Source organism: Cucurbita pepo, chromosome 11, assembly GCF_057944985.1.
Source record: "Cucurbita pepo subsp. pepo isolate OVF chromosome 11, ASM5794498v1, whole genome shotgun sequence".
Classification (NCBI taxonomy): Eukaryota; Viridiplantae; Streptophyta; class Magnoliopsida; order Cucurbitales; family Cucurbitaceae; genus Cucurbita; species Cucurbita pepo.
In genome coordinates, this window is record NC_141808.1 from 15307467 (window position 1) to 15318728 (window position 11262).

General features: G+C 37.4%; 3 protein-coding genes across 5 annotated transcripts in view; 1 reads left to right on the top strand and 2 right to left on the bottom strand.

The window, feature by feature from the left end:
• Positions 1-649, top strand: part of LOC111804777 (histone H2A.1) — a 1446-nt gene extending 797 nt beyond the window's left edge. The window contains exons 3-4 of one of the 3 annotated variants that reach the window (XR_002816570.2): positions 300-422; positions 501-649. The gene's annotated coding sequence lies outside the window, so the exon portion shown is untranslated. Of the gene's footprint in view, positions 11-299 lie in introns of those variants that run through there. The other 2 variants (XM_087128488.1, XM_023689571.2) reach the window with 2 other exon arrangements.
• A 305-nt stretch (positions 650-954) lies between these two features.
• On the bottom strand, positions 955-2131 carry LOC111804758 (protein SRC2). The gene has a single exon (XM_023689546.2). It carries the CDS (start codon positions 2019-2021, stop codon positions 1176-1178), a length of 846 nt encoding a protein of 281 aa, XP_023545314.1. The 5' UTR covers positions 2022-2131; the 3' UTR covers positions 955-1175.
• A 3022-nt stretch (positions 2132-5153) lies between these two features.
• LOC111804703 (PWWP domain-containing protein 1-like) lies at positions 5154-10479 on the bottom strand. Its single transcript, XM_023689460.2, has 2 exons — positions 9081-10479; positions 5154-7989 (listed from the first exon to the last, which is right to left on the bottom strand). Exons 1-2 carry the CDS (start codon positions 10234-10236, stop codon positions 5618-5620), a joined length of 3528 nt encoding a protein of 1175 aa, XP_023545228.2. The 5' UTR covers positions 10237-10479; the 3' UTR covers positions 5154-5617.
• Between the last annotated feature and the right edge of the window lie 783 nt (positions 10480-11262).

Below are 11262 nucleotides of genomic sequence, written 5' to 3' on the forward strand. Positions count from 1 at the left end.
GTTCTCGTCATTTTGCACTGTGAATATCAGTTCTCTTTGTAATGTCAGTATCATAGATTGCATGTTCAAAGATTATCATCATAGTGTCGACTATTCGGTTTACTGACTATGATTTCATGATGATCTTTAAGAAACTTCAAGAATTTAACTATTACGAACATGATACTGAATCAAAATTTACAATAAAATAATCAACTGTTTATCTCCATCAGCTATTTTCTCAAAACTGTTAGGCTCATGTCTTGAATTAAGGGGAAGGAAAGCTGAATGAGACTGAACCTTGTGGAGTGTGGAATCAGGTCTCAATATTGTTAATCTCCTTATCGGAGTTCTACCGGATGGGCAGGGTGCAGGCACGGGTTTAACAGACGTTCGTGAGTTATCCCGAGCAATGAAGACAGCGCCAGATGATTCAGTTTCTGGTAATATTTATGTTAACCACTCCATAATCTGCAGTCGAAATCTGATTTTTCTCCTATTGACGGATTTGATTTTTACAGTGATAGGTTTCGTTTGGCGGATTGCCGCAGTTGGCGCTGCTGGTTTTCTTTGTTCTTGTATGCCACAATCGGAACAAATGATAGTATGTTCTTGAGCTCTTCGAATGGCTATAAAGAAATCAATGTATGGAAATAGTTTTTAAACTCGAGTTTCGTGCTGTCTGCTTTTCTTTTTGAATTTACACTACAGCATATGAAAACAAAAGTGGTTTTTCTTTGAGAAAAGCTGAAGGGAAAGGATGTTTTCTTTAGAACATAATTCTGTGGAGATCAATATATGACCTAATATTCCAATATTCTATATATCAAATTTTCAAAACCATTCGTGCAACTTTTTTCATATCATACACACAGAATCAATGGATCTAAATTTGTGTTAATCAAGCACAGTTCAGTTGATATGTTGAAATCCAAAACAATTGAAGTGATGAGAGAAATAGATGATTATTAAAGATCAGCAAAACAAAAGCTACAATCGATTCAATCTACTAATGTCAGTGGAAGATTCATTTACGAAACATCACAAATCTAAAAGCACATTTATCATATTGTAATGGATAATCCCTAAAACTTAAAAAGTAATATCTGTAATCTAAAGCTTTAGAAGTTGTATTTACATGACAGAAAGAATGATCAGAAAACGAGGAGAAGAAGATGATGAAGAACGAGATGGCTTTAGAAATCAAAGCCATCACCAAAACCAGCATCATATCCAGCATCATAAGCCATCGAATCACCCACATCTGAGATCATATCGCCGATTAGCAAACCTCCGAGCAGACCAGCTCCGGCTCCCAAAGCCATACCGCCCATACCGCTCCTCTGCGGTCTCTGTGGCTTATACGGCGCATATCCATACCCCTGCTGCGGCGGAGGGTAACCGCCGTAGCCATATCCAGCCTGTGGAGGCGGTGGATATCCGTATCCTTGCTGCGGAGGCGGATATGCATAAGCGGTCCCCGCAGGAGGCGGATGTGCACCTCCGGCCGCATATCCGGAACTAGATCCAGGATAACCTAGGGGATAAGCTGTCACCGGCTCACCGGATTTCATAACCGGCGGTGGCGGTGGCGGTGGAGGTGCCTGAACCGTGTATTTTTCCCCAAATTTGTACGAAAATTCGACGGTACCTTTTTCCTTTCCGCTCAACGTCCTGACGCTGAAAGTTAGGGTTCTCTCGGATTTTCCTTCATCTCCTTTAGCACTTTCATCGAGCAATCGCTTGATCGGAACAATAACCTTCCCGATCTTCCTATCGCCTAAGCTCCGACTGGAAACGAATTTGATCTTAAGATTGAGGCGATCGCTCTGTGCCGCAGCCTCATCGATCGTGAACTTCATCGGAAAATTCCAGTAAGGATCTGAGCCACTATCCTTAGCCACCGGAGTCCTCTGCTTCGACTTCCCGCGGGGATCACCGGAGATCGAAACGACGGCGTATACATCCATGGTGGAGAAGAGATTGACGTTCTTGAGGCCGTAGGCCCTCTTGATGTTGATATCTAAAGTTCTACACTCCATGAACGAAGAATCAGAAGAAGAAAATTTCAATTGGATTCAAAAAGGAAGAATGAACAACAAATCTCAAAATTCAGAGAGGCTTTCGAAACTTGAAGATAACTATGAGCGTCGTAAATGAAGGGATCGGTTATATATAATGCGGTAAGGAAATTAAAAAAAAAAATAATAAAAGAAGTTTCCAGGGAAGTGGGATTAATTAATTAATTAATTAATTAAAAGAAACCGACTATGAAAAGGAAAAAAAATAATTGTGATTTTTTAAACGCGTTTATTATGGGATTCCAAATTCCCTTTTTCTATAATACGCGTGTGATCCGTTATCGACCAAAAAAAAAAAAAAAAAAAAAAAAAAAAAAAAAAAAAAAGCTCTTTTAATGTTGGAACCACCCGAAATTTTTGATTGGTTTGTTGGCTTTTTGGCCTTGATCTCACTTTAATTAATTTCAATCAATTAATTGATGTTTTGATGATAACAAACCTACTTTTTAATTATTAATTATTTTCAGTATTTTGAACTGTCCACAGTATAAGGTCGGGAATAACAATTTCAACGACTTTTCAATCACTCAAATCAGAGCTAAAACGAAGAAATTACAGTCGAGACAACATACCCGACGTGATGATGTGGCAGCAAAATCAAAATGATGGACAAATCAAAATATATCAAAGTATGACATTTATGATTTTGGGAGAGTAACAAATGGTGGAGTTTTTCTTATTACTATATTTTTAAATAAAGTTATTTTTACAAAATATAAATTTGAATCTAACCGTTACTCACATCGATTTTTATTATTACTATATTATATTATTATATTATTATATTTTAAAATTTTGGTGGTTACTCACATAGTTTTTATTATTATTATATTATTATATTTATAATAAATTTTGAATTTCATTTGACCGTTACTCACATAACTTTTTATTATTATTATATTATATTACTATTATATTAAAATTTTGAAATAAATGAATTTAGAAAAATTTTCTTATTTATTTACTTTTAATCTCCACCTTCCATTATTCCTAACACAATCCAATGGTCAATATTCAATCCTACATTTTGCCACTTTTCTCCTCTATATAAACTCATCTTCCCCACATTTTAAAATACACAACTTACCTACATTCTCCAATCCTCATTTGTTCAAAGTCTTTATTGTTTGTTGCTCTCTCCAAGCTTACAAGTTTATTTCTTTTCATCTTATTCTTGAGAGGGATTATTTTTGTATTGTGAGGAAATAGTTGTGAGTATCCCAAATTGTAAATCTACTCTTTGAGAGAGTTGTGGTGTGTTATTATCAAACTCAAATACTTGTATCGGTTTGATCCTGCGCCGTGGAAAGGATTGAGTTTGCTCTTGAACTCGTAAAAAGAGCGGTGTAGCGGTTTGGCTCAGATCCGTGGAAAGAGTCGAGAAAGTTCTTTATTCAAATTCCCAAGAGGCGCTTGGGGAGTGGAGTAGGTCGAGTTTGACCGAACCACTATAAAACTACGGTGTCATTTTCTCTGACTCTTTTCTATTTAATTTCAAAATTATTATTGTGATTTATTGCATGTTTTACTTGATTATTGTTTTGACTTGAATTACTTTGTTATAGTAATTATCATCTTTTACTTATTTGTAAAAAGTTTCATCATTAGAAAAATTAATCACGTTTAAACACTTTTATCGTTAAAACCCTATTCACCCCCCCTCTAGGGTTGCCATACCGATCCAACATGGTTAGGTGGTGACGTAATTTTCTATTTTTAGGTTATTTTTATCTTTAAAATATTTATAAAAAAAAAAATATTCTTGTGATATGAAAAGAAAATAGAGAATGATCAATCTGTGAGGTAGTTCAAAGGAAAGCCTCATATCACTGTAGAGAGTAATATTTATGTATAAAGCCTTAACTTAGCCATACCAATGGGAGGTGGGCTAATTGGCTAATTTTACTGAGAGGAAGTGGGTTAATTTAGGGAATTGGGCTAATTTTACTGAAGGGAGGTGGGCTAATTTAGGGGATGATCGTGAGTTTATAATCAAAGAATACAGTCATTATAGTAATATCATACTATTGTGGAGAGACGTGCTAACAATAATTGAATATCAAATTTAAATAGATATTTTTGAAATTAATTAGTGAAAAAACATTAAATTTAAATATTAAAAAAAAAAATCTGAAAAGAGTTAAATTATATATTAAAATAATAAAACAAAATAATAGAATAAATCATTTTTGTTTAAAACCGCTATGAAAGTGGCGGCCAAAGCGCGTGGAGAGCGTGCGTGAGACATGACGTGGAAGTTTAAAGGATGAAATGGGCGTAATAACTCCAAAAGTCTAGAATTCACTAGATACACCCAATTTTACTTATTTTTATCACTACCAAATTAATTTTATTTTTCTTTTATTATAATAATCTCTAATAAAATTTTAATTTTATTTGGTCTTAGTTTAGGATTCAATGGCTTAATTCATTCATTCGTTTAATAATATATATAACCATTTTAAAGATAAGCTTAGTCTATGGATAAATTTATTATTGATACGACTCAAATGCGTTCTCTATTTTAAATACCATCCAGCTTTAAGTATTTATTTTAATTGTATTAAAAAAAATGTTTCTACATCATACAATATTGAAAAAAAAAAAGATTTAAATAGATTTTTTTTTTCCTTTTTCTTTTGGTTTTACTCCATATTTGGAAGATTATCCATTTATCCAATTTAAATTAAATTTTCTATTTCTCAACTCAATTAAATAAATAATTTTTATTTATTAGTAGTTCTTTTAGATAAAACAATGATTTTAATCATTTAAATTATCCTAAAAATACAATAAATAATTAATTTTTCTATAAAAGAGATTAAACTGAAAATTAACATAAAATTTTTACATTTAACTTTTTCCAAGGGAAAAAGCATATCACACTCATTGTATTCAAATTTGATGTAGACCAAAAGAATGACCTATTTTTTATTTCAAGAAATTGATTCCACAAAAAAAAAAAAAAAAAAAAAAAAAAAAAAAAAAAAAAATATATATATATATATATATATATATATATATATATATATATATAGAGAGAGAGAGAGAGAGAGAGAGAGAGAGAGAGAGAGAGAGAGAGAGAGAGAGCAGTCAATCTTTAATCAGAGTATTTGGGGATTTGCGGACCAATGAATCCACAATCAACAATGTACAATTGAGAAATTTTGAAGGTAAGAAAAAAGAAAAGAAAGATGCAATTAAGCAATGAGCAATACAGTATGAATATGTCTATCAGTACATTATGTATGCCATCACAAACATCATCAAATCCCATCCATCTTTCAACTATTTTGAAGCCCATCCAATCCCAAACCTCTGCCCTCCTCCCTCCTCCTCTCCTCTTCCATTCTCATAGAGCTTAACAAACACACCCCATTCCGATTCAATTTGGACGAAGTTATGCATTCGGCCTCGACCTCACTCGAAACCGAAAACCACACCCGTTTTCTCCTTTTATTTCCCAGTTTTGGTATAGAAGAGTATTAGCCATGGGGTTGTGTGAATTTTTGACAAACGTTGTGCAGATCTCTTTTTTTTTTCTTTTTCTTCTCTCATCATAGAGGGTGGTAAGGCGTGTAGCCTAACAAGCCACTCACATTGGTGACCACATCGCTGCACCTTTTTAAAAGGCTCAGCAGCTGCTGGGAAATGTCAGTGGGCGGCGGTGGTGTCATGGTGGGTGTGCGGTGGTGGTGGTGGTGGTGGTGGTGGCGGTGGTGGTGGCTGAGTGTATTTCTAGGTTGTGGCAATTCCGAGTGCATAATGTTTGTAGTAGTAGTAGGGGGATTTGTGAATTGGGGAGGAATTAGGAGTGGAGGTGTAGAAACGACCTTTTGAAAGAAGTTACTATTAATATCATCCATTGCAACAGAAGATGTTCCACCATCTGCAAAATTATCATTGATGTTGTTGTTTCTATTACTTTCATCCCCGCCCAACATGAATTTCACTCGCGTCGTTCCTTTGCTGCTGCTGCTGCTGCTGCCTCCCGGGCCGACACTCGGTGATACACCAGATTCATCACCCGACGACTTCTTTAGGCATGATTTCAGCTGGACTGCTGGGAGCTGTGGAAGGGATGGTTGATGTATTACTGGAGTCGGTGCTCGTACTGGTAAGACCGATGGATCCTTCATCCTAAGGGCTTCGGTAGGATTGTCATCTGCTGCACTGCCCTTCTCGGATTCGGGTGCTTCAGTTGCAGGAGCTCCAACCTCTCTAAGTTGGTACTTCACGTTGACATTCCCAAATAAGGATTTGTTTCCCATTGCATACTTGTATGCTGCTTGAGCGTCTGGTTTGTAAAGGAAAACGACGCGGCATGTTGATGTTTTCCAGAAGATACGGAGCCCCGACTGGTCAATAGGCCCGAACCGACCAAGCCTCGCCTTTAGCTCGTTAGCAGATGGAAGTGATGTTTCGGGAGGAAACTTCATAACAAGCATGGTTGGATCAACTTTTCTCACTGAAGAAGGCTCCAACTTCTTCACAGAATCTCGCTTGACTGTCTTCAATACTACAGATTCACGTTTCTGGCCATTACCAAGTTTCTGGGTAGCTTTTCTCTCTGATGCCAACGATTTCAAATCACCCATTTTCTTTGATTTCTTTGATGCAATTTCCTCTAGTCGATCCGATGGGACCCGTTTCCGCCCAGCTTTTGTGGGATCGTCATGTCTGCGTTTTGAGGACGACGATTCTCTAACATTTTCGCTCAAACTATCGATTCCAAGGGTAGCATTTGGAGATTTAGCTGCGCGAAGTTCGGTGGATTCAGCCTCGGATGGTGGTGACGAAACCAAACTTTTCTGATAAACAACTGACCGAAATCGCAGGAAGAACTTCTGAACAATCACATAGCAGTTCCTTTCAACCCCATAGAAAGGATCAAGAGCAAAGGCTTGTAAATCATTCAACAGTTGGGGCACGTCATATTCATCGGTCCCTCGCCCAAACGCTACGCCAACCTGATCTGATTTTTCTGCAACTTTTCCAACGAAGCTCCCAACCTTCTTTGAGGCCAACTGAGAACCCATTTCTGCACCAATGGCTCGCTTCTTCTTCTTTTTCCTTTTCTCCCCCATGAACGGAGTGGCAGAGGAGCTCATGTCGTCTGCTGGCCGTTTTAGAACTTTCGGTTTCACAACTCCTCCAACTGAACCACCTCCATCAGAAAACTTTGCACCAGCTGTTGAAGGTTCAAGGTCAACACGGCTGTCTAAATTCTTATCCAATGCACGGTCGCCTTCAAGGTTCAATGAATTACTAAGCTCAGGTTGTCGAGGAACTTCAGAAGATGTCGATATCGATATATTTTCCATCCCTGCATATCTAACTTCACCTGAAACATCAGCTTGGTCACAAAGAGGATCACCACCCACCAACAATCTAGGAAAGTCCCTCTCATTTGCCATATCCGAGGAGGCATCACTCCTAGAATTGAGAACTTCGCTAGGTTCCGTTGTCTCTTTCGGTTCCTCAAGACGAATAACTTCCTTATCAGAAGATGCCTCAACGATCATAGAATGTCCTTGGCTAACAACATTGGTGCCCACAGCCATCTGTTTGGCCTCAGATTCATTGCTAGGTAAACTCAAATTAAAAGTTTCAATATTGGTACCAACAAACCCAGCGTGTTCACTTTTTGTCAGCCCATGAGGCTTGACAGGGGTAGTTGGAGTCCTCTTCAAGAGAACGTAATCTCCAGCACCCACAGTGTCAGCGGATTCTGCAACAAGAGATAAGGGAAGGGTAGAAGTTGGCGGCTCCTGATTAGCCCCAAAGTCCTTGAAGTTACTTGGTGGTTCATCTCGGCGTTTGAGAAGATACCTGTCTTTCTTAGATTGATCCTTTAACTTCATAGGCTTTATTGCACTCTTCCCACCACCCAAGGCTTCTGCAATCACTAGAGGCCCACTCAAAGGAGCTGTTAAAAGTAAATCCATTAGAACCAAAAAAAGATGAAACACTTAAAAACACTTCCTAGTTCATAGATAATTAATACAGGTCAAAGAAGAGAAGGGTCTGATTGAACTGGAGAAGATGGACTTCAAAATTAAGTAGAGAAAGTTAATACAAGTTAATTCTTCATTCAAATGACCATAAAGTCGCAGCATAAAGTTATTGCCAAATCTATATCCAAAGATTCATGGCATCGCCCAATTGAAACAGAACACAATTCAGATATATGTACAACTTAGTTAGTTAGGAAACAAATGTTAAAGAGATCCCTGCTATAATTCACATACAGAGCAGATGTTGATGATGATAAAAAGTCCAGAATTAAGCACCATACAAATGCTAAATGGCCACAAAATCTGTCTGACATTGTTTTTCCAATGATCCACAGAAAGGAAGGGAAGGGGAGAAAATTCATTCTAGTAAACTTTTACTTTTGGAATGAAGTTCAACACGTTGGTATAATGCCAAAAAGAACTGGAAGTACCCAAATATAGGAACATTGAGTGGACCAGTTTGATAATTTCTGAAGCTGGTTAACATTGTCCAGTAGATTAAGGAAGAAATGTCAAATACATGGCATGCATATCAAGAGTTTAAATGAAACATTGCATACAGTGATGGCGGTGAGTTATAAAATGCTCCTCATCTATTAATAAATAAATGAAAGTTACAATCTGAGTACACAATTTACAGAAGTGCAGAACCACGCTTCCAGCGGTCATTCTCAACAGTTCCTTGGGTGTTCGGAGCATCCAAGATCTATAGAGTGAGTGTCATTCCCATGCATAATTGCATGCGCACAGATTCCTTTTCAAATACTAGAACAGACAATAGCGGGAATATAAATCAAGAAACCATGATAAGCACAGAATTCCATTAATCTCCACATGCCTGAAAAAAGTAACATAATTTCTTCCAATCCACTATGAAACCAAGTCAAGCTGAAACCTATTTATTTCTGTTGTTGGGAGGGGAGGGTTGGACTTGCAATGACAGGGGAAGGTGATTTGAGGCATTGAAAACAACTAAGAACCTATGAACCCGGTAACTAAGTACCTCGAGCTGTTCGTCTATGCTGATCCAATGAAGCTACAGAACTGCGAGGGGGACGTCCAGGCCCAGATGACACACCAAATGCCTGAGCATACGTCTCATCAAACTCTTCATAGACCGCTCTTCGATAACAAAAGACTGTAGCCTTGTTGTGCAGAAAGTTAATGCTTCTATGATCACCACCTCGTGGAGTCAATGCCAGTTGCTTGATAAATGATAGAGTTTCGCCGGGTTTAAAACTATCTCTCGACCTCTTGATCTGATTCCAAGAGTAAACACCTCCTGCCTCAAAATCTGGAACATCAACGGCGAAGTATCCCTCAACATTTGTCTGCCTAAAATTGTAACGATTCCTACATTTGCAGGCCAGACCAAGACCTCGTCTCCGACTCGCCTCATCAACTGCCTCTTCCACAGCCTTTAGAAAGGTCCTAGAAGTTGTCTGCCTAGATTTCTCATAATAATTAGGCTCGAATGGTATTAGCTCAGCTGGGTCAAACCATCCATAACTGCTATCACCAAAAAATGCAACCAAAACATATCCCTCCCTCCTGGTGCGTCGTACAGAAGGAGAAACCAAAGCTTCGTTAAAAATGTGCCCAGGCCACCATGGATGAGACTTGACCTTTCCCCACACCAGATCCCCCGCCTCAAACCCATAGCTCATCGCCCTCGTAGTTGCCGCAGCAACCATTGCACCACTACTCTCATTCGCAACATAATCATCAAACTCAGACATTAAAGACTTGTACTGAGACGAATCAACCTTTTGATCGTTCATTGCATCCAAATGACCAACCGAACCATCAAATCTATCAGCTTCAGAAATTTTAACATCAACAAGGGAGTTCGAGAACTTCACATCCATACCTGCGCCTCCCCCTTCGCTATCCGAACTGACCAAAAACCTCACCTCCTCGGACGGGAAACCCCTAAACTCCGCAGATCTACCATTCCCCAACACCTTCCCATCAAACTCACTCCCCGCAGCTCCGGGATCTAGCTCCATCAAAGAAACCCTAGCTTCGTTAACAACTCCCGAATCAGAAGCCTTGTCGTCGTGATTCGAACTGTCAGCGACCTGCTCGAGAACTCTGACCTCCGCTGGTGACTCCTCGAGACCATCCGGTTTCTCCTCGAATTCAAAATCCTTGTTCATCACCGATATTACACGAGCCGAGACGAAATCATATCCTAAACCCTACAGAAAAAACATCCAGGACGTGGAAGAAGAAGGAGATTAGCATAATTGCAGTGAGAAATGGGATGAAACGGAGATGAACATTCCTGAAGAAGCTGAGAAAGTGCCTGGCTTCGAGCAAATCTAAAACCCTAGAAAGAGTTCGTGTTTGGACGGATAGAAAGACTGAAAAATTTATGACGCTTTTATTCTGAGAAGACGACGAGATCACGAGCGCTTTTATAGTTCAAGCGATGCCACGTCATATAAGGTAGACGTGTCAATCATAAACTTAGCTCATGCACTTCCATTTATATTTTATTGCATTTGTTATATTAAAAAAAAAAAAAATTTAATTATTTCTGAATTTTGTTGCCCTTTTTTAATTTCTCCAAAATTTATTGATATAATTTTAGAGATTATTGAAAACAATATTTTCTCCAAAATCAAATTAATTTTTGTTTTAACTTATAATGTAATTTAAAAAAGAACAATATTTTTGTATGATATATTGGATCAAAAATAAAAAATTACCGATGAAATTTATTAAATTAAATCCAAAATACGAACACATGTTGCAATTTCTATTCACTGTGTAAAAAAAAATCATTACATTAATCTCAACAAAATTAAGTCGTATTAATGTACTATATGGGTAATTGAAGAAATATTTAAAAATCAACCAGTTTTAATAGTATAATATTTAAAAATCAACCAGTTTTAATAGTATATTTTTTTTTATTAATAATTACGCATGAAAATAGTTCCAGATTTGAAGGATAAAATTGACAAAGTTGATTAAAATTTAAGATTAAATTATAAGTATGCACAATTTAACGAGATTGAAAAGCTATATTGAAGATGGATGTTTACTTAGTACCGAGTTTAATTGATCTTTTTTACTTGTTAATATGCACGATCAGGCCTTTGAAGTTAGTTCATAAGTTTTTCAACCGAGTACTTTCAAGAAAGACAAAAAATGTCAGGTAGAAAGTATTCTCGAAA